The sequence below is a fragment of the Camelus ferus genome, chromosome 8 (assembly GCF_009834535.1).
Source record: "Camelus ferus isolate YT-003-E chromosome 8, BCGSAC_Cfer_1.0, whole genome shotgun sequence".
NCBI classification, from domain to species: domain Eukaryota; kingdom Metazoa; phylum Chordata; class Mammalia; order Artiodactyla; family Camelidae; genus Camelus; species Camelus ferus.
Genome location: NC_045703.1, coordinates 29,147,952 through 29,175,154, shown reverse-complemented (window position 1 = coordinate 29,175,154; position 27,203 = coordinate 29,147,952). Strand labels below are relative to the sequence as shown.

The window sequence follows — 27,203 nt, the reverse complement described above, 5'->3', positions numbered from 1 at the left end:
CTTACTCATATCAATCAGAGTTCCACTAGAAAACACTCATATTGTAGAATTGAGAAGAGTTTAATAAAAGGGCTATCTACAAAGATAAGGGAAAGTTGTGGAGAAACCACAAAAGCTAGTGCAGCTCCCTGAGGCTGGTACTAGGGGAACCATGGCCACCCCAAGGCTAGAAGAGGGTGTTCTGAGAGAGAGACCTGTGTGATGAGGACCACTTGACAGGTGTTGTGGCGTTTAAGTCAATAAATGCAGCCAACCTGCAAAAACACTGTAAGAGCCAACATCACCCTCCCTTTTCCCTCCAGTCCCCTTCCGGTTTTCCTCATTCATCAAACTCCACCAAAAACTTTAAGGAACTTATTGACACTGTCCACAGAGCTCAGGCTCCAGCAGACATAGCTAAACCGTACTAGTGGGTATTTACATTTTAAAAGAGAAATTTACTAATTCAAAGAAACCTCTCATTCACAAAATGTTGGAGTAGGGCAAATATGTGCAACCCTTCCTATTTAGCTTTTAGGTGGAGAGGAGAGGAGAGAGCTAGGTTGATTCTAGAGAGAATTTGAAGTGGCCAAACCTTGTGTTTCACTTTTGCTGACCTCCTGGATGCCACCAGGAGAGCCAGTGCCCAGAGAATACAATGAAAAGCTAGATGGGAAAGAAGCTCCAGTGTGACCCACACTCTGAAGAGCCATTAAATCCAGTCTTGGGCCTGACCTTGGTGGTAACTGGAAGAGCTCAAAATGAAAGCAAATTCTCTTAGTGTTTCTGTGATAGAGCTGTGACCAAATCACCATCGTTGATGGCCCCTAAAGACATCAGAGCATCCCTCAAGGCTGTGTTCCGCATCCTTGATCTCTACTCCTTGTGCAGAAATGTGACTCCACTGGCCAGACTCTCTCCCCTTCTTTGGAACACTCAGGTACGTTAAGTCTTGGGGACCCAGTACTGCTGAGGGGGCAGCACTGGAAAGAAGCGCTGGGAGATGAGAGCCCACAGAGATGTCTTTCTTCCTCAGTGAGACAGAGTGAGGAGAAAAGTAAGCTCCTAATAAAGGCACTAACTCAGTAGACACATTCCATATTGAGAAGCAGGGGATTGGCCTTCTATGTAGACTGCAAACTTCAGTCATGGAAGCGGGGCAAAGAGCCTGAGCTCTGGGTTCAAAGCAACTGTGTGACTTTGGAGATGTCACTCACCAGCCTAAACCTATGGAGCCGGGACCACCTGCATCTGGATTGTAGAATGTAGATGAATGTAGATGCCCAGGCCACAATTCACACTTGCTTAATCCCAATCTCAGGAGGTGGGAACCCACAAACTACATTTTAACATTCTCCATCAGTAGGTGTTATGCATGCCATTCCATATAACATGAATTTAGTCAAAATTTTTGTTAATGATTGTCTAAAACAGTAAATGAGAGGGAAATTATGGCACACATCAAGTATCAGAATTATTATGCAAATACCAAAAAGAATTCTGAGGCTTCATAGATGCTAATAAAAAATGCTAGTGATAGTAAGAGTAGCATAAGAATGGAAAATACATCCATTATGATTACAACTATGTTAAAATATATAGGTACATGTGTAAGAAGTAGAAAAAATAGGCAAACATAAAAATAGCTGTGTTAGGGAGGTGGAATTATAGATAATTTTTCACCTCCAGATTTTCCTATATTATTATCTAATAAAAGAAAGTAATTTTTAATGTTGTTATAATGTTTTATTTGAAATAAAAATAACTGCCATTTCACCTCTGGACCATAATCCACCTACCATGTATGTGTGATATTCCACTAGGCACTCTATGTGTTAGAAACTGAATCAGCCAGCCCAACCCCCTCAGGAGGGAAAACAGCTGTAGTCCCAGGACCACTCAGCTTCCTGCATGCCAGAGAGGGCACAGACTGTGCATTACTCTAGGCTCAACTGCTGTTTATGGGGTTCCAAGGACTCCTGAAACAAGCAGTTTAGGGAAGAATGTGTCACTCCCTTGGGCCTGACAGCCTTAACCTTACTTCTGATCTACAGATAATCTGGACCCCCTGCCCCCTCCTCTACAAGACTCAAGTTGCCCAGTGTATAAAGAATCAACTGATCTTTCCTATTCCTCTCTTCAGCACCTAAAGAGAGCTTCTTTCCACTGCAGAGCTTAGAGTGGGTAAGGGGTAGCCTGAAGCACTGCTGGCAAGAACTGGCTTCCTCCCCTTGGCATTCAGAGCTGATGACGCTGGATGTTGGCTGGCCCCTGTGGGAGCCAACCACAAAGAGCTGGAGGAGTCAGTTCAAGAGGGCACAGCTCTTCCCTGCACACCAGCTCTCCCCTCCTCCAGCCTCCCCACAGCCTCTGGATGCTTTGCTCCGAATCACAGGCTGCTGCCAATTACAAAAGCACTCTTAACTCTGTATCGCAGTCCCTTGATTGATAGCACTGGTGAGGGAAATTATAAGCCTTAATGATCACGTTAATTTCTGGGGAAAGGGAAGCGGTCAGAAGAGGTTCTCAATCATAAGCGCCACAATCAGCTGGGTGAGTTCAATGACAGGCCAGAGGAAGGAGAGAGGGGAAAGAATTAACTTTTTTAAAGGTCACCAGTGAGTAGGGGGCGAGCAACCAGGCACGAAGGATGAGAGGCCCAGATGACCCTGAAGCCTGAACATGACCCCTGTCCCAGGGCTCCTGACCAAAGGCCATGTCATTGTCTCTCATCCTCAGCTACACAGCCACACTGGAATAATCAGGGAGCTATCAAATACAGATGCCTGGGACCTGCCTCAGAGATTCTGATGTAATTGCTCTGGTGTGGATGCAGCTTGGGCACCGAGCATTTTGAAATCTCCCCAAGTAATTCTGTGTGCAGCCAAGATTGAGAACGACTTGTCTAATTGAAAGTATTTGGAGGGGCAAGTATTCAAAGTTGAGCATGTGTGGAAATTCGATCAATCTAATTAGCTCTTGCCACCAAGAAGAATTTCTTCTGGTGGTCTCCTGGCTCCACCTAAAGATAATGATGGGAATGGTGAAAACAGAAAGGAAATTAGACACCACTAAGGCTCCTGCTCCTTTGCACAGATGAAAACATTGAGGATCAGAAAGGTTAACTGACATTAATCATAACTAGAACCCCAGCCTCTTCACCTTGGCCAGCACTCCTTCCACTAGGTTGGTGGCTAGGCCAGTGCAAAGAAGATGCCCTAGATGACACTTGGTGGGACAGGAGCTGGGTGCTGTTCTCCAGCAGAGCCCAGGCCTCCACTGCCACTTGCTCAGTGTCCTGTCCACTGATGGACATTAGAGATACTAGGAACACAGACAGAATAAAGCCACCTGGCTTCCCTGAGGATCAAAACTATGATCTTGGCCTCCTCAGAACTTGACCCTACTCACAGTTTCCCAGCAGAGCACTGCAACATGTTGGTACTTCAGAAAGCTGCCCAGGCTATGTGGCAATGTCCTGGTTTCTTCATCAGAGAGACTGCTCTCTGCACATTGCTGATAAGCCCAGCTCAGCAGTGACTGAAAGCTCTGACGACCCTCTCTAATGGTCTATATGCAGATCAGCAATATTTGGAGGGATAAAAAGCCACTTCATGTTCCAAAATGAGCTTCAAAAATCTAAAAACATAATTTAAAATATAGATTACATTAAAAATAAGCCATATGTCATTTGTGATAAAGGTACTGGGGCTCTCCTTCAGTTAGAGTGATTATTCTTCAGTTTCCATAAGCGACTATACAAAATGTTATTGTAAAATAAATGGCTTGAGATTCCTAGAGCAGCTTCTTAGCAGAGTGTCTGCTAAGCACCTTCTATATTTTCACTTATCCACCCATGTCATGATGGAGGTCTCTCAAAAGTTCACTGAAGTGGCCTGGATTGAAAAATTTGGGGAACCAAGTTCTAATCATGGGTGCAAAGTGTGACCTACTTTACCAGTACAGTAAGCATTGCAAGCAAAAGCATATTCATAATTGAAACATATGTATTCTCTGTATTTTTCTAACAGCTTCTGAAGTGTTCATCAAGCATGTGTCTGATTAAGCCCTTTTAAATTCTGAGCAATGAAATGGGCTCTCTCATACCCTCTTGGCAGGAGTGTAAATTGATACAACCCTTTTGCAGAGCCATTTGGTTGTATGTATCAAAATTAAAAATGCATATAATTTTTGACCCAGAAATGCCACTTCTAAGAATTTATCCTACAGAAACACCCCCACAAGTCCACAGAAGTGTAAATAGAAGGATGGTTCTTTGTTGTTTAATTTATTATAGTGAAAAACTGCAAGCAGCCCAAGTCCACCAATAAGGAATTTATTGGGTAAACTGTAGTCCACCCATAAAATGGAGTACTAGGCAGATGGTAAAGCAAATAAGGTAGAGTCACATGTACCACCGGGAGAGCCACACATATACAGACAACTTGCAGAAAACTTGAGGGCTTCCTTTTCTTTCCTGTTCTCTACCTTATTTGTTTCCCCGCTAGTTTTATTGAGAAATAATTGACATACATCACTATATAAGTTGCACAACACAACACAATGGTTTGATTTACATATATTGTGAAATAATTACCACAGTAGGTTTAGTTAACATCTATCAACTCATATAAATACAATAAAAAGAAAAAAAAATTCTAAAATTCATAAATATTATGAGGTGAAGATTTAGTACCTCCACCTCTCCTTCCTCATTCTCTCCCCCAAATTTTATCATGCTTTTAATTATACCAATAATTAGTGTTTGCATCACTATAGCAATATAAATATTGTTCACTGAAGAATGTATTAGAATACTGTGATTATATGTCCTTTCTCTTTTTTTTTTTTTTTAATTAAAGTGTACCTGACCTACAACACTATGTTAGCTCCAGGTACACAACACAGTGATTTGATATTTCTGTACATTACAAAATGACCTCCATAGAGGGTTTTCATTTGTATATAAATGATTAAGGACAGCAATCACAGTGCAGGTCTCTGGCCAATGGGTTCAGTTCTTGGGATCCTAAGTAGGAATGAAAATCTTGAACTATAAATGAAATAATTTGGGAATCTCAATTCAATTTTGAATTCATCCTCCATTCTTTCTCTTCCCTAGCATCAAAGAACAACTAAAAGTAATTCAAACACAAATATAAGACTCCATACCTAATGGACATAGTACGTAAAATACTGCTTTTGAAAATTGACCCATCCAGATTTAGAAAAAAACATTTGTCAGAGGAGAATCACTGAAGACTGGTTTTCAACTGCAGTAATCACTTGGCTGGGTTCATCTTCTCTTGTTTGTATATTCAAATTGCATATATTGAAATTTTATATCTGGAATTTGTATATTCAAAGACTACTATGGCACCTCCCCCACAACACCAGCCATAGAGGGTGTCTGCCTTAAAATCCACGCAAGCAAGGAGATTCTTAAAGTATCCAGGCTGTACAGAGCAGAGATCTCAAAATTCCAGAAGAGACTGCTATTGGGTTTTTAATTCTGGTTTTTTTCAAGTGTTAAAAGCCAGGTTTGATTCTTCTTTGTAATGGTAGATGCCCCCGACAATGGCAATTCAAGTAGGAGTCAGTATTTTGTGGCATGTCACAGGAAATTTACTCCCTTTTAACTTTACTGAGAATATTTTAAATAGATTAAAGTAGATTATGACTGTGATAGATTTTATTATAGGTCAGTGATTTCCCCCTCCTCCATGCAAGGAGTATGACTCCCCTTCTCCCCTGAGGTTGAGTTTGGCCATGTGTAGAAAGTGAACATATGTGAAGAGAGCTGCAGCTTTAAGTGTGTTTGCATGGTTTGGCTCAGACCCTTGCACTTCTGTACTCTGCATGCAAAGTTGCTTTAGGGAAGCTGCTAGTCTGGAATTGGAGTCCGCTTAAACCCAAACTGCAATGAGGAGCCCAGACCAGGTGAGACTCCTGGGACTGGCAGTGCAGTGAGCAAGAAATATAGTTTGTTGCTGGAACCTCGGGAGTTGTTATTCAGCATTATTGAAGCAAAGCTTGACTAATACATGGTTGCACAGCCTTGGATCCATTGCTCATCTTTACCAAATCTTGTCATAGATCTCATATTTGTTTCCAATTCTCTTTTGTCTTACAAACTAAATTAGTTCAGAAACGTTTGAGGGTCTTCTTGGTACTCTTCACCAATCCCAGCCATTCCCAAAGGTAATCACTATCATACAGCTAGTGTTTACCATACTTTTATTTGTTTTAAACATTTGCTATACATTTATATATCTATCAACATGATCAAGTATTGTTCTGCAGGTTACAAAACTTTATATAAATACCAAGCTGTATCTACCCTCTGGGATTCACTTCCCACCCTTGCCTAACACCGTATTTCAGATTCACCTATGTTGATACGTCAGCCCTAGTCCATTCACTTTAACTATTGTAAGACTGTCTGTATTTACCACAATGTATCTATTCTCCACTGGTGGACATTTTGGTTGTTAAATATGAACAGTGTTGCAAGGAACATTCTTGTACACATTTTCGAGTACCTATTCCTTTGAGATGAACTTCTCGGTAGAATCAGCAGACAAGGAGTGGATGACATTGATCTGGTACACATGCTCTGTGCAAGGTCATTTTAACCAAGAGCTGCTAGTGCCTCTGCCCTAGACTCCTGCTGGAGATGCTGCCCAGAAGGAGCCCATGGAGCCCATGGCCTTGGGCACCTCTGATTTCCATCACTGGCCTCTGGCTGTGGAACCAGTGCCCTGAGATTCTCTGAGAACATTTGAATGCACTTTCTACTGCTCCTTCCACATCTTACTCACCAAAATGGTTCTCCACACTTTATTTTTTTGATCATTAAATAATTTCAAGTTCCTGGTCAGGACTGAAATGTTGGCAAGAGAATTAGAAACAGAGGAGTGAGTGAATGAAGACTCTGTTAATCGGCCTCTTTCTTCCTCACACAGCAATTTTTCTAACAGATGCAATTACATTTGAGAGCTGCAGAGAACGGAATCTTATGTTTTATTTCTTTATTCATCATTTTACAAATGGGATTCACTGTAAAAAGGAAATTGCCTTTGTGGTTCAGTTCTTCAGGCTGCAGTGCTCCAAACTTCAGTTTTTACACCAGCTGCCACCGCCACCTTGTATCTGGTGGATGAGAATCAGCCAGGGAGGGAGGCTAAGAAATTAGGCAGAGTTCATTTAAATTCAATATACTTTTTATTCTTTGTAAATACAATGAGTACAACATTTTAACTTCACAAATCAAGTTAATTCACTTTGTACAAGAAAAGTTTTACTCATCCTATGATAGTCCAAGTGTTGAATATTTTCCCTCAGTGCTAGTATCTAATAAATCAAAATGTGAAAAGTACAGCAGCTATTTTTAAATGTTTGTTTCTACATTTCCATAAGTAGAAATTCATACCAAAGGAGCAGCTTATAGTGTAGGACGAAGTGTATGTGTGCACACGTGCAGGCGTACAAAGCTTTACTAGAAACCAGTTTTCTGAAAGGTATTGAAGAGTCTCAGGCAGTTAGCAATGAATCAAGAAGCCTTTTGGCATTCATCTCCTTGAAGTTCCTTCTGGCCTCATGTCTCTGTTCATTTACTGTCTGGTGTGACTTGCTGAAACACGAGCTTGCATCCCCATTGCCTTTGGTTTCAGCACTATGTTAACGGGACAGCAGTCTCCCTCACTCCATTATTCATCTCCACTTTATTTGGTTTTGCTGTTTTTATTCTTCCTCCCTCAACTTGTGTTCTTTTAGTAAAGCTCTTTTGTTTTTGAGATGTTATCCAACGTGAAGTCCTGGTGAGAATCTCATTTTCGTCCACCAATTTCTTTGACAAGGTTGCTTGGCCTATGGTATTAAGAAGAAGAAGGACAAGGGGAGGAGGAGGAAGAAGAAGAGGAGGAAGAGAAGGAGGAGGAGGAGGAAAGAAAGAGAAAGGAAGAAGACAGAGAAAAAGAAAATCTCACAGCATAAACTACCTTTCATTTATTAACTCAGTTCTGAAGGCCACTTCATGATGTAGTACAATAGAAGGGGAAATTTTGATAAAACTTTTGATTTAAAACCTAACCATTATTTTTAAAATAAATTCTCCAACATAAGATAGTTGTTCTGAAGGCTGCTGTATGATGTTATACACTGAGCTATATTCGGTACCCAACTTTATATGCTAAAAGGGAAAAGAAAGTTCTACCTGCAATTCAACTTTTGATATTTCAGCCCAATCTTCCAGGTAAGAGGCAGAATGGCATCGCCTGTGGCAACCCCCAGTTCGGCCCTCTTCCCAGGGCATGGCAGCAGTGAGTTCCTGCTCAGGCCATCCTGTCACACTCCCTTCCCTCCTGGGCCACCCTATCCTGGGTGAAGCAGCAGGTCAAAGCTACTGGAACTGTTTTGTGTCCATTGACATTTTTTTCTTGAAGGCTACACATTTCCAGGTTTATGCTTCCTGAAGGGTTTGTTAGTTGAGACTTGTTCTCCAAGGGTAGAAGTTCATCAGATACTGTCCCATCTTGGAAAGTGGGGACTTGAAGAGCTTAGATATCACTGGATTTGTACATATCTGAAAGCAGTCTTGTAATTGGTACGTTGCCAATGGTTTTTTTGAAAAACACTTCTTCTATGGTTGATGGACTAATGGAACGTAAAGCTGGCAAAAGTAACAGGAGTTTTCCAAAGCGACAGGGTTGAGTGGGATATCTGGAATAGGAGAGGCCATGAAAGCAAGGTAAGATCCATTACTAACAGGGTTAATATCTCACCCTTGAACACACACCATCTTCAGCATGATTTCCTGATCAGGCCTGTTTAACAACATACTATCCCTGCAACAGAGTCCTAACGAGGCACTACTGTCCCTGTTTCACAGATGGAATAATCGAGGCATGGAGACCATAACAATGCTGCCAAAAGCACGGTGACTGTCTCTACATAGCAAAGGGGTTGCATGTTGTTTGGAGAAAAAATAATTTTAAAAAGCATGGTACTAAGTTTAGGCCAAATAATAAACTTAAGGTTGCCAGTGTAGAAACCAGCCAATGGTATTGATGATAAAACTAGTAACAATATCCACATTTTCTGATTCTCACCAGACTATTTCTCTCAAATAAAATGGATTCTTTTTCTAAGCAATTCTCCAAATTATTATTCAATCACTATACTTAGTCACTCTCAGGAATAATTCCACCCTTATTACGCTGCAAATTAAAGATTAAGTTCTGTTGGGTGGCAGTGCCACCCAACTTTCATGTCAATGAAATTGGCATATAATTAAAGATGTGAGAAATTGCTGAACAATTTCCCCCCTTGATGTCCAACATACATCTGTGCTCAGATGTGCAAGCTCAATTTTCTGCTGCCTTTCAACGCATATAAGCGACGTCCTCACTGCAGCCCTGATGCTTCTTCAATCAACAGCTTGGAACAGGTATCAATACAGTCCACCAGGAGGGCTCTTTCCAGTGACACAAACCACCCTAAAGACTGAGCTTCGGGGACACTTATCTGTAACTCAGCCAGGTTCAACCCATGGCCATAGGTTCTAGAAACTGACAGATATACAAATTCCTACACAGGAATTAAGAACATTGAGCTAGCTGAACATTGAGTTTAACTGCCCAATAGAGTCCAGGCGAGCAACTTTCATACTTGTCTCTTAGCTCTGGGCACAAGAGACTCCTTCTCTTCAACCTGATACTAAGTTGATAATTCATTCTGGGCCTCTGAAGACCTCATTTGGCTCTTTCACTACCCAGCTTCACGACCACCCACGGACAGGGACCACCAGGCCAAATTTAATAATGTGGTATGGACATGGTGGAGATCCTCTACATTTTAAAAAATACTTAAATCCCACCACTTGCTCTCCTTGCTGAAAGCATCTCCTATGTTTCTTGGAAAGCAATCCCATGACCCATGTCTCCCTTTCGCCTTGGCTACCTACACTCTTCAATAGCTCTGTTTCCCTCCAAAGGCAGGCAGAGAAGCTCCCTGCAGTGGGTGGGAAGCAGTGGCACACAAGCCCCCACCATGTCTGCAGCACCCACCCAGCATGCTGAAATTTCTCACCGTGGGAAATAGTTACTTTCAGAAAGGGTGGATTTTGGAGACTCCATAGATAATTAACTCTTTATTTTCTGTGAGTAGATTATCTACTCCCCTACTCACCCAATTCTTTAATTCCCTAGTTAGGAAGGGGCTGGTTAGTCACTCAATGCAAATTGTTTATTATATGTGGAGTATTGTACTACTCAGAAACATAACAGTGTGTGTGTGTGTGTGTGTGAGAGAGAGAGAGAGAGAGAGACAGAGACAGAGACAGAGACAGAGACAGAGAGACTCTCTGACTACTCAAAATTATTTTGTAGAATATCTATGCCCCTGACTCATCCATCAGCATACATAAGAAAATTTTCTCTTCAGGTGTAAGTGTTTTGTCACAGATTCGTGTATGTGCTCTTTGGTTATAAGATGTAGTTTGTGTGAAATGCCAATTTCTAGCCTTCTTCTGATGTCCTAGATAGAGAAATCACTTATAGCGCTGTAACAATTAGCTCAGTTTGCAGTTTTGACAATTAATGCACAATTAGCTCAGTTTGCAATGTTAACTTTTCATTTCAATTTCAGATACTATTTTTCTTGACAGTAAAGTGCTACAGAATAATGTTCATTAATTTGAAGGAGCTAAGAAGTAAGGCATAGTCAGTTTTGTCACATGTATGACTCTTGACATTAATACTAAATTATAGCTGTAACTGACATCATGAAATAAAAAGTTCATGTCAAAGCAGATGTATTCCTTCCATGAATAACCTCATGTTTTGAGGGTGAGGGAGAAGTAGTACACTTGTAGTTTCTTTAAAAGAGACTTCTATTAATTTGTGGTTTAACTCTCTCAGGTAGCCCTAGAAGTAGCTCCTGGGATGTTAAGCTCTCTCAGACTCTCCTTACTTTCCTCTCTGGCACCTCCCAAGGCACCTCTACCAGCCCCTCTTCTGGCTCCTCTTGGCCACCCCACCCTGCTGGAGCCCTACCATTCAAGGACCAGCTTACATATCTTCTTCTGTATCCACCAGACTTTCCAGATTTTTTTTCTCAGCCCCTCCAACTAGAATTTATCTCTCTCACTCCCCACTTTGCTTTTTCTTTCCCCTGGTCTGAGTTGGAGTAACACTTCTGCCTACTTCCTACAATGATAAGTGGCAGTGTCTTGTCCTTTCTCATGTCCCACAGTGCTCACCAGGAGCCCTGCACAAAGTGAGTACTCAGCAAAGTCTTGACTAAATCAACACCTGGTAGGTTCCACTGCTCTTTAAAAGCCTTGCTTTTTTCATCTGAAAATGGAAGCAGAAGGTCTACACCTCTTGGTGGATTTGTCCATTTGGTGGGTTACGAGGAGCACTGCTGGAACCCCAGTAACTGAGAGTTTCTATAAATAGCCAAGAACAGTCTCTGTCAGTGAGCCATGCTTGGCCAGAAGTAACCTGGTGGATGCTATGACCCAGAACAGCTCAAAAGATACCAGTCACCAAAGCCAGACAGCAGTTATGATGGGGTTAAAGGTAACGTCTTTAGAAAGTTCTCTGGTCCTCTATGGGATCGGCATCCAAAGAAAGGCACCTGTCTTTTTTAGAGGATCATGTGACCACTCTCTAATATATCAGCCTATATAACACTTTAACCTTCATTTTTTACCTTGTCCATATCTGGGTCCATTCACCTAAATGTGTTCAATTATTTTGTGGGGCTTGTTCTGGCGGGGGAGGTAATTAGGTTTGTTTGTTTATTTAATGGAGGTACTGGGGATTAGAACTCAGGATCTTGTGCATGCTAAATGTGCACTCTACCACTGAGCTACACCCTCCCCCTGTTCAACTATTTTGATGGATCAACTTGTTTATCCAGGACAGCTGCTGGGTGGCTGGTAGCCCTTTCACTTTGATAATCTAATTTGATTTGCTCCTCTCACCCATCCTTCAAAATAGGTGAGGACATAGATTCTAACTAAATTAACTGGCTGGAGACAATATAATTAATCACAGTGTTTCAACTTGCTCTTTACTGCCTGCTCACATATTCACAATGGAAGCAATTTTCTTAAGTACACTTTCAAGGCAAACAAGGGTCACCTGGTATGGATATAGCTGTTGAGAGTTAGCTGAGCCTCATCCTGAAGAGCTGCGATGGCGGCAGCATTCCGGAAACTTCTCAGTTCAGAACCACTGTGTGTAGGAACTAGAAATGAAGACCAGGAAACTATGATAGGCATCACAGGAAATGCAGATGGGGAAAGCACTCTCTGGAAGTGGATGGGCAGCAGGAGAACATGCAGGTCCCCATGGCTATCAAAAATGGAGCCAGACTAAGAGCATCAATTCCCTTGAAAACCATCATCTCTTTTTGCAAGAGTCATTCTGAACTTGGAGGTGGCTGAATTAGTGAGGTGGCAAAACGAGGGAAGGAGAAGAGACAGCAGTTTGTGTCTGCTTACCAGCTTTGAAAGTGACGATGCATTTTAGACAGGCAAATTCAGTGGCATCTAACCGTAGTTGTCTAAACCGAGCCACCACCTCTTGTAAAGCCTGTATTTCAGATATGATCTTGTTCAGCTTCTGGGAATCTGTGTTGTCACCATTCATGCCTAGAATAAAAATATGGAATAAATCCTCTAATATGAAGGTATTTTCATGATTTAATATTGATTTTTGACAAAATCTTGCATATCAATATCTGTTCAATTGTCACTCTAAGATATCTGATTCCATGTAAACTGGCTATATTGTATGAAAGTTAATATAAAATCTTCTCTTGGATGATAACAAACACAGTAATTTGCATTTAAATAACAATGCAAGCAGTCATGAATACAACAAAACAACATTATTTGCATTTAAATATAGATTTATAAATGACAGGTATACTCTATTGTTCAGCAGGAATTTGTTATTCTTTACATGTTGTTCTTTTTTCAGTAATGTATTTTTATGGTAATTTCTACAACAAAGTCATTAAATTGTGCAATTCTTACCAGATACAGCCAGTAGAGTGTTAGCATCAACCGGAATGGCCCATTGTGCTATTCCTAGAACAAACAGTTCTCTCCAAGCATCTTCCAAAAGCATCAGCTGTCATACAATAGATGTATAATATAATATAGCATGTAATTTATAAATTTATAAACAATTTCAATATGTAAATTTTCATTATTTAAAAAAGTGTTTTAAATGTCTGTCTTGGTGGTTTTTCCTTTGAATATTCTAGTTTTCCTTTATTTTCCCATATTTTCCTCTTTGAAAAGGTGACTATACATAAGCACATGCATTTGAGAGTCAGCCATTCCAATTTCCCAAATTTTGCTTCCCTTGGAAAAGGATTTGCCCTTCTTATCCTTGCATTCATTTGTTCCTGACCACCTAGAAACATCTCCATAGACCCAGGCTCTATGAAATGCCACCGGCAGCTCAGCAGGCAGATTCTCCTCATAGAAAATGTTGATATTATCAGGACTGGGGACTCCAGACTAAGCATGCAGGCCTGGGTCCCCACCTTTCTGGAGGGTTGGGGGGGCTGGGCTGGGAGAGAGAGCGATCACTAATTCCCAAGAGGCATACAGGGAAATCAGAGTGTAATTATGTTAATCGGGTTTTGCTGAGTTTACCTCATCTCACTGTCTGATTTTTCTGAGACTCAGAACTGGACAGCATCAAGGTGCTTGTCATTTTCATTCTACTAAAATGTGCTACTGAATATTTAAAATGAAAATCTGGCTCCTTTTCCAAATTAATATACTGGATTCCACTTCACTGCAGTTTGCTTGTTGTTGAAGGCTTTCCACTGAAGGGCTAAGTGGCAGACAGTAAGTAAATTTTGTTTGGATTTAAGAGTCTACAAACACTTGTTTTGAGAAAAAATAGCCAACCTATACACACATACATGTGTGCACATACACGGAGCAATTGGTCAGAGTCAACTAGTAAAGCTCATCAAAGATTAAAAAACTAACCATCTTGAAAAATCTGTTTTTGAAAAAATCTCTCAAAAAACCAGTTAGTCTGGGATGATTTATGTGAAAGGATTTCCTTTTGAGAGCTAAGGGTTGAATTGTGAAGGCTTGTAACCAAAATCACAATTAGACCAAAAGATTTCATTTTCAAAATGCTTTATTTTTAGTTTTATTGCATTAAGTACAGAAAATAATACTTTTAAAATGCAAGGTAAACAGTATCTAATTCTGACCACGTCTGAAAGTCCAGGCCATGAAAAAAAGAACATCCCATGCTCGAAGATTAAATGTTTTGAGCACATTGAGACATTGAGTCTCTCTGTAGGAAATGTACTTCATATTAAGGGGCACTATTATGCTTTAATTAGGTATCAAATGAATTAAAGAAACAAATCCTTTGCTTTTGGAACTACTTATTGGCCTTTTGGGAAATTTGTCATTAATTTCCATGAATGCACTGTAACAGCCAATAGTTGTGAATACTTCATTTTCTTTCTTTCCCTTAAGGGTAGAAAAATTCTGACAGAGGCCATTTCTGATATTTCTAACAACAAAATTTCTGAGTTTTGGTATGAGCAATTTTAATGGCACATAATTTTTCTCCCTCCAAATGTCATTTACAACCACAGAATTATGTACCAGACTATTTGTTTACAAAATCTCTAAAAGCACTTAAAGAATCAAGGGAGGTGTGCAATGCACTCTTTAATTCTGCATGCTAATAAATAAGTGGCCAAAACTGTGAGCATCACAATGGAAAACACAAAGCTGAGAATATAAAATAATGAGACTAGTTCTAAAAATCTCACAGGGAATATTCTCATCACCTTCTATTCTGTTCTTCTAAACACTGGAACTTCTCACTTCCAGTGTTCTTAAGAAAACATTATTTTGTTAACATTTAAAAAAGTCATTCAGATTTTTTAAATTTGTGATTAAATTCGATGTTTCAATTAAACTAAAAAAGAGATAATGAACTTGTATATTTATTTCTTGTAGACCACATCCAACTCTCCTGAAATAACATTGTATTTCCTTTAGTAAGGATTCCACAGCTAGATATTTTGACCCCATAGCAAGCAGCTAAGAAAAATGATTTCTTCATTTTTGTTAAGAACAGATGCCTGGCCTTAGTGATTTATCCTAGTAACCTCTAATTTCATAAGGCTGACTACTGTTGCTTCTTTCCCAACCCCATTCCCCCAAGAGGTGTGCCTGCTTGGTCATACCTGGTCTTGCAAAGATAGCGTGGAGAAAGCTGGCACACTCTTAGCCCACTTGATGCTCATAAACAGCAGTCTGGCAGCTGATTCACACACTGATTCTGTGGCCACCTCATAGAGATACATTGGGGTCCCATTCACTTCATGAGGGTACTGGGTGGGGAAGAAAGAGAAACACCAGGGAGTAAGGAAACCACAGCTTTGCAAGAAGAGCCGACTTAATATTTTTCTTATTAGACCAGGGAAGGAGATAGGAATATGGATGTTCTGCTTAGGCAGTTGCCATAGGGAGATAAAAACCAAATATCAATATCTACAAAGTTTGGGAAATAATAATTGTTGGGAGAGGCCCATTTCCATTCTTCGGATGCCTGTTCCTTCCAGAGGGGCATCTGGCTTTTCTATCGCCTTCAGCAAATTTTCCTCAGGCTGAGCCAAGGGCCAGGACTGTCTCCCAATTTAGACAAGAGCTGCTTGCATTTGTGTAAATAAAAATAGATGTGAAAAAAGTATAAATTAATAGGCATCCCAAACACAAATATGCATGTGAGTATTTTTAGAAGGGATTAGTATATTATGGAAATATTTCAATTAGACATCTTAATCATTCACAGAGCACTCCCATTCATAACTGACAACATATTCATAACACTACTTTCCCAAGCTTATTATACACATCAAGGGTAAGAAAGCAATATTAAGTACTGTGTGTGAGCATGTGCCCAGGTGTTTGGCTTCCCTGCAGTGTGGGGCTGCAGGTGGCCCTCCTCTGAGGGAGATCTGGAGCCCTTCCTGGCCTGGAGTGGGGGCTTTGGGTAGGTACCAGCAGGAAGCCTGGAGGGTAGTCCCTAGGAGGTAGCCTTTGAGGTGGTTCTGGCTGTGGCCTTGCTAGTAGAGACTCAATCCTGGTGTATATCCACATGATTCAGAAGAGAGTATGGGAAGAATGGGAAATGAAGCCAGGTTCTTCAAACTGTCCTAACAGGGTGAGCACCACATTTCTCTCTTGCATAACTTTGTCCAAGAGATTAGATCCCTGCAATTTGCAACTGAAGGGCTCTTCTGCCAGCTGTAGGCAACTTCTTTCTTCTAAAAACGGATGTCTGCTCTTGTGACCCCCAGGAACACCTCAGCTGCCCTCTCAGTTCAGACAAGGCTTCATACCATAGGCGTTTTAAAAAATATTTTATTTTTTATTGGTTCTGTTTGTTTGGGGGAGGAGGTAACTAGGTTTATCTATTTACTTATTTATTTATTTTAACGGAGGTACTGGGGATTGAACCCAGGACATTATGCATGCTAGGCATGCACTCTACCGCTGAGCTATACCCTCCCCTCCAGAGGCATTTTTAAAAAATTCAGGTTCCTGGGCCCCACCTCAAACTTGCTGAAAGAGACTCTCCGGGAGATAGACCAGGGAGTCCACATTTGTAGTCAGATCAAAGAGTGATTTTACCGCGCACTAAAGTTTGAACACCCTTTTCTCAAAAGGGGGAGTGGCAGGCCTAGAGCTCCCTGCGGAGCTTGGCTTCGCACCCTGTGAGGTCTTCTCCATCTTTTGCCTGAGCCATCCCAGTTCAGAAGGAATGAGTGCGCTCCCTCCGCCCTCCACTTGCCGCGCTCTCGTACCCAACAAGGCCACTGACCTTGGGCGTGGGCTGAGCCAGGCTCACTAGGGTCTGCCGTTCCGGGGTGGCGGACACCGCGGCCAGCTCCAGGCCGTGGGGCTCCAGCTGCGTGACCGCGGTGAAGAAGGCCGGAGTGGGCAGTGCGGCAGAGGGGAAGTGCGCGGCCGCTCCGTTCTCTTCCTTGTGTCCACGGAAGTAGAGGGCCACCTGCTTGCGGATGGTGGACGTCCGAGGCCCCCGCTCATGCTGCACGGCTGCGGAGACAGACCGGCGCAAGCCCGAGATCAGAGACTCCGCAGCCTTTAGACACTGCGGCGCTCCCAGTCTAAGGGCCACGTCTGGGTAGGTAAGGACACCCGGGAGATGAAAAGAGAGGGAGAGGGAATGTGATGGCGCAGGGCGCTCAGAGACCGTTTAACCATTACACCGTATGCAAAGAAAGCTAAAGAGCAGCCCGGCCCAAACTGTCACGATAATGCTCGAGCCTCAGTCAAAACTAGGCATGTTCCCTGTGTGTTCAGGGCTCCTCCCCACCCAGGGAAGGTCTCAGAGAAACCACAGACCCTCCGGGCATCAGTAGCTAGATCTCTGCGCAACGAAGGGGAAGGAGAGCATTGTGCACTGCCATGCACAACATCTCTGCACTGCCATGCACAACATCTCTGCACAGACTTTTCCCACTCAGCTAGACGACCACTCCCCCCACCTCCACCACCAACCCCCACCACGGAAATGCCGTTTGGCCTCCGAGGGCCCCAGGAGAAAAGGACCCGAGCCCAGGGCCTCTGGGGGATGGGACGAGGGAAAGCTGGTCTCGGAGTGTGCTGTAGGAAGGCAGGGAGATGTGACAATTACCACCAACAGTTTAAACAAACAAATTAATTCAGGGCAATCTTCCGCTCGCCGAGCTTGACAACTTGTCAATACACAAGTTCAACAGGTTGGATGCTCCCTCCTGCTTCCTGCGCCGCGGAGGAAGGAGCTCTCTCCAAGGGGCGCTGTGCCTCACGAAGCTGCCACCCAGCCCTGGCCTCCCACCCTTCAAAGCCCACTCTGCATCCCGTCCTGAGGCCTCATTCCTTCCTCCCGGCCATGACCCCCGCCTCATCCGGGCCTGGGGCGCCCTCGCCAGGCCACCTGCGGGCACGCACTTGGACTGCACTCTTAAGTCCCCAAAGCAGCCTGACCACCTAGTTCTTGCTGTGCGCCTTTAAGAACCTTCTGGAAGTTGGGTGTCTGAGGCACCCACTGGCGTATCCCTGCCTCCCCAGCCCCTTCGTTTAGAACCGAGAGAAGGCCCTGAAAAAGCCCAGATCTCCACCAGTGGCCGTCCTGATTTTGGAATCTTGGTGAATCTGCAAAAAAAAAAAAAAAAGACTCCACGTTCTGCGTGTTAGTGTCTCAGCCCTCCCTCCTTCAACTGGTCTCCTAGTGCCCAAGGTATCCTCTCCGGGAGATTATCGAGAATGCAAGATCCTGCTGGATCCTGCTTAGTTATGGCCACAAAAGGGCTGCAATGAGAAGTGAGAAGAGGAATTAAGATGTGAGGCAGGAAATGTCACACATGTGTCCCTAGCAGAGTGGGGTCCCCAGGAACGCTGTTTCCGTGGGGATGATTGTGGGGAAAATGTCCTTTCTGTGTGGGCATGGGCCTTGCCCTAAGGAGTTCAATGGTGTGTGGGGGGGGGAGGGGGGTCGTGCAGGGAGATGATTAAAACTGGAGGCCAAGTCTGAGCACCTGGAAAGAAGTACTCGAAAGATGATTTACATGCATAGGAGTGCCATTATTTTCTGTACATATAAAATTTACCTACTACTCAACCAACGTTAGAAGGATAAAAAATGTACTAATTACCATCTTTGTTCATGTTGACTTCCAAACACTTCTTCAGCCGACACGCCCTGCACTGGTTTCTGTGAGTCTTGTCCACTGGACAGCCTCCCTAGAACAGAGCGCAGGTGGTCAGCAGCACCAAGGGCCTTTAGACTAGGGACGCGAAACCAGGGCCTGGTGGGGGAAACGGTGTGGAGGCGGTAAGGACCCCTCCACAGACCTCGGAGCAGCAAGCCTGGGTCCGCGAAATGCGATGGCCCTGGGCACCAGCAGATCCAGGAAGAGAAAGCGCTGGGATTCTCGGGGTACTTCAAAAGGACCGTTCCTGACCCTTTGAAAGCGGAAGAGAAGGAAAGACCCTCTCCAAGCAGATGAAAGGCTAGGCCGCCTGGTTTGCCAGACTCAGCTGTGACCGGAGAAGCTCAGGAGGACAACTGCCTCCCGGCGCAGAGGTGGTGGAGCAGGGGCGAGAGTTTTCAGGACCGAAGACAGCGACCCGCCCCAGAGGAGGAGGCCTCAGAGCTCAGAAGGAGCTGGTTTGCCTGCCGGGATTCCCCGCCACGTCCCCCTCCCGCCAATTCTTCTCTCCGCTTTCAGGTTTTAAGTCCACCTCTTTCTGTCATGTTCTGGCTGAGCTCATTTATCTCTCAGATAAACATCTCCCATTTATTCTCCACTCTCCTGTTTCCTCGCTCTTGCTTTTGTACGTGAAGCCATCCTTAAGACCAGCATGTTGAGAGTTGTCTTGAAGACTAGTCTCAGCCCAGATTCATGGAAACAGCCATTCCTGGAAGGTGAGGCTGAAGCCAGAGTGATTAGGAGGGCAAAGACTACGGAGGTGAGGATGGCAAGGGAACTGCCCAAGGTCTGGGCAAACTCTAGAAATGCCCACCATTAAATATGACCAGGAAGATAATGTGATGCACTGTCTGACAAAATGATAAAATGGACTGAGAATATTAGCAAGATAACTGAAAAAAAAGAGGTAATTGTAGCCTTAGAAATATTTATCTGAGATGCATGAGAAAATAAATGTTTTACTTAATGCAATTTTCTGGATAAATACTGGCCATTAAAAGAGGAAAATTATAGAGGAAAATTCTAGTAGAACTCATTCAGTGTTAGGTATTATGACTGAGGAAACATATACATAAATACATAAAGAGTCATACCTATATATGTATTTTATACATAGGAAATACATAAGAAGTTTGGTGCTCTCCTGTGTTTTTATTATTTGTTACTGTTACATTTGCAGTGGGAAGTAAGAGAATAAAATAAATGCATTTTATCTTGCTTCATAATCTCAAAATTTCATATACTCTGGATTTGGAGTAAGCATATTTTCTGAAATATCCCTTAGGAAAAATTACACACTTGAACATACAGTTTTTATGAGATCTTGCTCCTCTGATTTAAAATATGTTGATTTGTTTAAAGTAAAGGTAGGGCAGAGGTTCATAACAATTTCTAAACATCCTCATTACTGTTAATAATACATTGGAATATTATTTACCCAATCTTAGAATAAAAGAGAGAAAGGAAATTATTTTTCTTTCCTAACTGAACTCTTCAGGGAATCTTTGCTGACCAATGTAATAGCTCAATGTAAAGAAGTTTAAATAACTTAATGTTAAATGCAATCATATGTCTATCCTCAAATGTTATCCTCCTAGTATTCTGATAAACATACTAAAGCAAAATGGAAGCCTTCATTAGTTCTTAAGAGTGTCTTCAAATCAGATCAAATGTATACAAGTATCTGGAGCCTGAGAGAAAGATGAGCACCTCAGCTCAGTTCATTTACTCTCTCTGTAACAACAGGACCACCATGCCTGATGAATCTATTATTACTCCTTTACAAGTGCTGGGACTGACATCAATATATTTGAATTGATAGCCAATCCCTTTGAAAATATCAAGCATAATATCTGAGATTTTGATCCCCTAATTATGTGCCTTGCATAAAAGTAAAAGATAATTTAAGTAGAAGCCTGCTCAAATCTGATGACCCACAGTAATCCCTTCTTCCTGAGGAGCTCCTGGGATACAGCCCTGTGTGTATATAATATGATGTATCTATATGGTGAAGCTAGAAACTGATACAGAGCTGTGTACCCAATTAAACAGGTAACAGGACTTGAAAGTTCAAAATAATGTATGCAAATGCAGTATCTTCTTTTTCTTGTTGATAACCCAAATCTATCAGAAACTGTTATGAGCAGATATAGCTTCAGAAAAAGAGAAACAACTCACTAGCACCAGACAATATATATGCATCATATATATACACTTATTTATAAGTTAATGAAAATATTTTACCATTTTGGATACCAAAGGATGGCTTCTGACTACTATACTCCTCAGGATCTTCTTGGGAGTGGAGATGGTCACTCTATGCTTAGGGTTTGTTTGTCTGGCTAAGGAGACAAGTGTGGGACCAAAAGGCTGCTCTTCTAGGTTGAAATAAACCTATTACTGAGCTGGAAACTGAGTCTGAGGGAGGGGTATGTTCACTCTTTCTGGAAGCTCTGGCTCACAGTCAGTCCATGCCACAACTCCTCTATCTCTTTGAGACAGTTCTGCCTGCTCAAGACCAAAGCACAATCAACCAGGCACCTCTTCTAAGCAGATAAAGAGGAGATATGGGAACCTTGGAGAGGCTCCCAGTTACTCCTTCCTTGTGTGCCTTCTATTCTTGCGCACTCTGAGCTTTTCTGACAAGGCCCAGCTAAAGTCACATGGATGCTGAAGCCCCACTGCCTACTTCCAAGAAGCTCTGTTTCTTTGAAGCTGAGAGGGCACAGCCCCTCATACAGCATGTTCTCTCTGTTTCAACTGGCCAGCACTTAGTTTGGGTCTCAGCTTTGACTGGGATGCCCTGTGCCCTTCACTCTTGCCCTGAAAGGCCCAGGTCAGGGCACCCAGCTTGGGTGCTGCTAGGAATAGGGGTGGGGTGACAGGCAACATAACATAGCCCTTTCACCTTTCTGTACTTAGGTCCCCTGGGCTATCTTTATAGCCATTGGGTGCAGGCCTTACTCAATGTCAAAATCCATCAGAGGATTAAAAAAAAAGAAAAGTAGGGGGAAGGGGAATGTGAGGAGGTGCTGGGATTTCAGCTTTCCTCCTTCAAACTCGGCTCTCTTCTCTCACCTCTTCCTGCCTTTCCCAAGCGAAAGGGCCATTGAGCGTTTAGGTAAGAAGGAGGGGAGGGGAAAGGAGAGGTCAGGGCCTGGTCTCTCCTCAGCAGCTTGGAAACTCAGAGGAGACTTTGGCACAAACAAAAGCAGGGGGAGGCGGCAGAGGGGAGCTGGGCAGTGCGGCCCTGCTAAGGTACCTGGTTTCCAGATTTGCAGACATACGTCCTATTCCTTCGGATACTTCGTTTGAAAAACCCCGAGCAGCCGTCGCAGGCGTAGACCCCGTAGTGTTTCCCCGAGCTGCGGTCGCCACACACTTTACAGGGGATATCTAAAATACGGCCTGAAATCGCAGTAAAGACAGGGAAGGGGGGAAGGGGTGAGAGGGAGAGGAGGGCGGAGAAGAAGGAGGAAAGGGGAGAGGGAGAGAGATGCTAAGCAATCTGACCTCTGAAGGGATTAGCACCGAAGCTGCGGTAAAAGCAAATAATGAAGTGATTTTATAGCCAAACTTTTTTTCCTTGAGCAAGTGTCAGTTTCCTACAATGAGCATTATTCATGCACCGCTACATGTATTTGGGTCTCCTCTAATCGCCGAGACCCATTTTGAAATAAAAGATTACAGCAGGCCGGGGCGGCAGCACAGCCCGCCGCTGCCTTTCTGCTCCGCGGAAAGTTTGGCCGCCTCCCTCTCCGGCCCTTGCACTTAACAGAGAAAGTTGTTAGTGAGTGCGCAAGGAGACAAACTTGAAATGTAAAAGGGAAAAGAAGAAAAACAAACACGGCTGGAACCAGGGATGGCAGCTGGAAGGCAATCGAGTTTTCTCTGAGCTGCTGGGTGGTTGTTATTATTAGGATTATTATTGTAATGCTAATACTAGGATTATTAATGATAATAAGGGTAGTGGTAATTGTCCAACTTTCACTTTACCTATTTTAAAAAATGCTTGGTGGATCGCTTTTGAGAAATGATTAAAGGAAAAAAATTTTTTTTCTCCCAAGGTAGCTAGAACCAGGCTAAGCAAGCAGGATGAGAGTGAAGTTAAGTGTGTTGATTCCCTGGCAGGTTAGAGTGGGACAACACCCCTCCTCCCTCCACTCCTGAAGGTCTTCTTCCCTAAAGCCCTACCTCCTTACACTAGATCCTGAGTGGGTCCCTTCCTTTCCGTTTTTCTGCCGCTGTCTGAGGCTAATTTTTAAAAGGATCTAACTGGTTTCCCCTAGACTGCCCCTCACACCCACAGGCTTCCACAGTTGCCTGACTTAAGAGAAGTTTCCTTGGAATCCCCTCAAGCCCAAGGTGGCTGTGGATCTTGGAGGAATGTTAAGGAGAGGGTAATATTGGAAAATTCAGAAGGGAAGAAACTATTTTTCTCTAAGATTCAAGGGTCCAACAAGCCTGAAGTGGTTTATAGGGACTTAGAAACCCATCCTCGCGCAAACAAAGGGAGTATTAATATCAAATAAGGTGTTAATTAATACTTTGGTAATAATGATGATGATAGTTAACAATACTAGTTAATAATTAACTTCTTTACATTTAATTTCGCCTTTGCTACCGGTCCGAAGGCCCCTAGTCTGGGCCCCGGGCGGCCGCCTGCTTGGCCTCGGTGAAGCTCGGCAGCTGCTCCCCCCAGCTCTCACGTTGGGGACCGCTTATTAGGCTGGGGTTAGGAGAGGCAAGGGTGAGGACGACTGGACTAGAGGAGTAGAGAAGACGAGGGCGCCGCGTGGGGGTGGGGTGGGGGCTTAGGCCTCAGGAAGTGGAAACCTGCTGGTTGATTCCGAGGCGTCTGGCGGGCGCGCACCCCGGACCACGGCCTTGGAAGAGCTGCAGGGGATGAAGGAGGGGAGAACGCGGGAGGCCGGGTTGGGGAGGCGGGTTCAGTAACCACCGGGCTCGGCCCGGGCAATTACAACTCCGCCGTAGCACCTGCCTATAGAGCCACCAGTGACCCGTCAAAAAGAGTAGCATGGGAATTCGGATGGCGACAAAGGCCCGCGGGGGAGGCGCGCGGCGCGGGGACCACCGCCTAGGCGCCCCCTCTCCCGCAGGGTGGGAGGAGAGGTTGTGCTGGGAGGAGGAGGAAGGGCCTGGAGAGAGGCAGGCGAGGCCACTTCGGGTCTTGTCCCTCACCCCTTCGGGTCTGTCAGTGAGCCCAAGGGAACTCAACGACCACCCAGCAACCGCCCTCACTCTGGAAAGCAGTAAACTTGTTTTCCAAATTTTGCAACCATCCTCCTTTGCATAACACACGTCCTCTGGCTGAGCTAGGGTCCCTGTTTGGGAGCCAGCCATCCTGTCGCCCATCTGTACTTCTCTTCCCGGCGGCACTTTTGGCATCAGATGATCGCGCGGGAGAAGCAGTAGTGGGGGTTCCCCTTCCCGCTTCCCATCCAAACCAGAGCACAGAGACACGCATCTCTGGAGAACCCCAATGGAATCGAGAGAGGACCTGTGCCGGGTGGGAGACCCTCATTGGGCTCCAGCGGTGGGACTCCTCGACCGTCGCCCCCGGGGCCTCCAGGGCGGCGGATAGGCCCTGCCCCTGCGCAGACCTCCGAGCACATTAGAGATAGACATACCCGCCTGGGGCGGGGCACAGGAGGGAGGACGCGAAAATTCCGGGGCAGAACGGGTCTGCGCCTCAAACTCCACCACCCAGCCACGTTAAGGTGACTTGGGGTCACGAGACAAGCTGGTTGACCCCGTTGCAAAGCTCCTCTCATTTAGTAACTCTAGCGAGCTCCGACGTGAGGCAGGCAGGAGTTTCCAGAGGCTGGAAAACCGTTCTTAACTTCCCTTACCAGGGGGTCCCCTCGGGGCTTTTTGTGTGTCATAATTGCCTAAAGATATATGGCAGCTTCGATTACTGTAATTACCATCAGAGACTGTTGAAAGAAGTTAGTCTGGGCTTCAGGGGTGACTGGCCGGGGTCTTGTTACCACCCAGGCGGGGCACCCGGGTGACATCGCTCTGGTCTCCAGCTGTGCGAAACCGAGCGAGGCCCCGGTTCGTAGATCTTGTGGCCAGGCTCCGGCCTGACCTCGCCTGCTGCGCGCGACCTCCTGGCTGCCCAGGCCGGAGGGCCGCAGGCTTGGGCCCGGTTGCCGCCACCAGTCTGGAAAAGCCATGGGAGCTGCTGTCTTGCGGGCCTGAGAAACCTCTGCGGCGGCCTCGGATCTGCGTAGGGGCTCGAGGCTTACGAGGCCCAACTCAGGATCCTGGGGAACTAGAAAGCTCCAAAGTTTCCCCAGTGTCACTCTGCCTTTCCCCCCTAAAAGTCCGGAGGGTTTGCCTAACTCCTAGTCCATCCACAGTACCGGGCGCGGCTCCCAACAAACCCAGTTTGCGCGCGCCCCTTCCCTCACCTCCGAGGCCTCACTTTTCAAGGCCTCTCAACCCCGGCGACTCCGCACCCCAAGTGGGGCAAAAAGGTCTGAGGCTCCTTACTTCCAGGGAAGAAGATGAGGGCCTGTCACACGGCAAGAAAGCACCGAGGCCTGCTGAGGCCCGTTGGCTTCGGTTTTTGCAATGGAGGCTCGGAATGCACCAGGAACGCTTTCCTTTTGTGCCTCCCGGGAAGGACCCTTACAGGCCAGAACATGGGCCACAAAATATATGCGAACTTGCTCCCTTGCCCAGAGATTCGAACAGTGAGGGCCAGGTAGGCCCGAGGCTAACTAGAAACGCCAGTCCCACTCCAGTGTCGGCTCTGATTTGGGCAGCGGCTAAGATTTCTTCTCTCTCTGCCCTAGCTCTAAACACTTTTCGCTTTTTGTTCACGTTCACTTTACTCCAATTTTTAAAACGGCAGCGCACAAAACCAAAACAAACGGACAAAGTGAGGACACAACTCACTTCTTGGGAGGGCGGGGAGGAATTGTATCTCACTCAAGTGGGACTTCATTATCAGTCCTCAGAAGTATCTCGGACTCTCCTAACTTTCAAAGAGTCGGGATAATGAGAGTGAGGGGAGGGGCTATTTGAGGAAAGCACAAGCGCCAAAAATGCTATAGGGGAAAACAACAAGGGCGGCGGGGGCACCCCGGGGTGTGGAGACTACCGGCAACGGCCACCCCCAGCCTTGGACCCTGGAAACCGCAGCCACGGGCCACCAAAAGGCGGGAACTGAAATGCCCCGCGGAGATCCAAGGTTTGTGGCCGCGCCAGCCCAACGCCGGCTCTGGCCTGCACATTCGCGGTTCCCAAGGCACGGTGCACGCAAAAGCCCTCGCACATACACTCAGCCCTACACTCCGGCGTCTAGGGCCGGTTAGAGATGAGCCGCGGCTTGGCGTTCCAAGGGAGAGCCGCCAGCTAAACAAGTTTAGGGAACTGGAGAAGCGCGCGAAGGGAACAGGCCGCATTCTCCTGCCTCTGCCGAGCGCCCGCTCGAAAAGTCCTTGGGATTAGGGATTTGGTCCTCTCTTGGTTAGAGCGGTTCGCCATACTTTAAATTCCCCAGTTATGACCTACGCGGATTTAGGATTAAGGAAAATGTGACTTTTAAATTGTTTCTGCTTCCCAGTTTGCAGGATTATTTGAAATAACTAGAAACGGGGTGCAAAGCATTCCATTCAAAATCCGCTTTGCGCAGAGTTAGAGTTGCTTTTGCGCTCTGGGGATCGGAGTTTTGAGCGAGCGTGTTATTGTGCTGCCGCCTGGGGCTGCGGCCTAGTTCCCGCCCCTGTCGCCCCCAACCCCCACCAGCACCTGGCGGCTAAGTGGAGGCAACTAGCGGGACTGGTGGTCTGCCTGGGTCACAACCTTCCCACCACACCAGAGAGCAGGGGAGGGGTGGGGGGAATCAAGCAATCCAGAGGTAACAAAATTGTTCTTCCTTCAGCACGGAATGCACTAACTCACGGTTTACAAGGAGCTGGGCGAAAGCGCACACACCGCTGGAGTCCCTCTCTCGGGCTCAGAGCTTCGGAGCTCGGGGAGGACTTCCACCGCAACCCAGCCCGCCCGCCCCAGGCTGCGCGCCTGAGCCCCGCGGCGGCCCGATAGGTACCCACTTGTTGATCCGGCTGGCTTGCTCATGCTGGCGGTCCCGGGGCGGAGCGGTTGGTGGGCGCTGCCCGAGTCCCGGCCGGCAGCGCCCGCTTCGCCGCCGGGCGCCGCCGCTCTCCAGCCGCCCTCCAGCCTGCGAGACTATGGGGCGGGACAGGTGGGTGTCGGTTGCGCGCTGCGCTGCTCCCCTGGCGCTCAGAATTCGTTCCACAGTGGAAATTTAAGCATCCTTAAGTTTCTTCCCGGCTCTTGCAAAACCGCAGCTGCTGGGATTGTTGCTTGGTATAGACACACGCATGGACAGACAAATGGAGAGACGGACAGGCAGATCGAGGAAGAAGGGAGGACAGGCAAGA

The 27,203-nt window shown here is 45.2% G+C and overlaps 1 protein-coding gene and 1 long non-coding RNA gene across 2 annotated transcripts; one reads left to right on the top strand and one right to left on the bottom strand.

Annotated features, from left to right (window-relative positions):
- The first annotated feature begins 687 nt into the window (after nucleotides 1-687).
- LOC116665317 lies at nucleotides 688-8,102 on the top strand. The gene is made up of 2 exons (XR_004321879.1): nucleotides 688-919; nucleotides 7,839-8,102. It is a non-coding gene; the product is annotated as an uncharacterized LOC116665317 (long non-coding RNA).
- Nucleotides 6,692-26,884, bottom strand: NR2E1 (nuclear receptor subfamily 2 group E member 1). The gene is made up of 9 exons (XM_032484642.1): nucleotides 26,853-26,884; nucleotides 22,028-22,173; nucleotides 18,709-18,796; nucleotides 16,872-17,107; nucleotides 15,232-15,378; nucleotides 13,028-13,124; nucleotides 12,491-12,640; nucleotides 12,129-12,234; nucleotides 6,692-8,700 (listed from the first exon to the last, which is right to left on the bottom strand). Exons 1-9 carry the CDS (start codon nucleotides 26,875-26,877, stop codon nucleotides 8,538-8,540), a joined length of 1,158 nt encoding a protein of 385 aa, XP_032340533.1. The 5' UTR covers nucleotides 26,878-26,884; the 3' UTR covers nucleotides 6,692-8,537.
- Nucleotides 26,885-27,203: the final 319 nt, after the last annotated feature.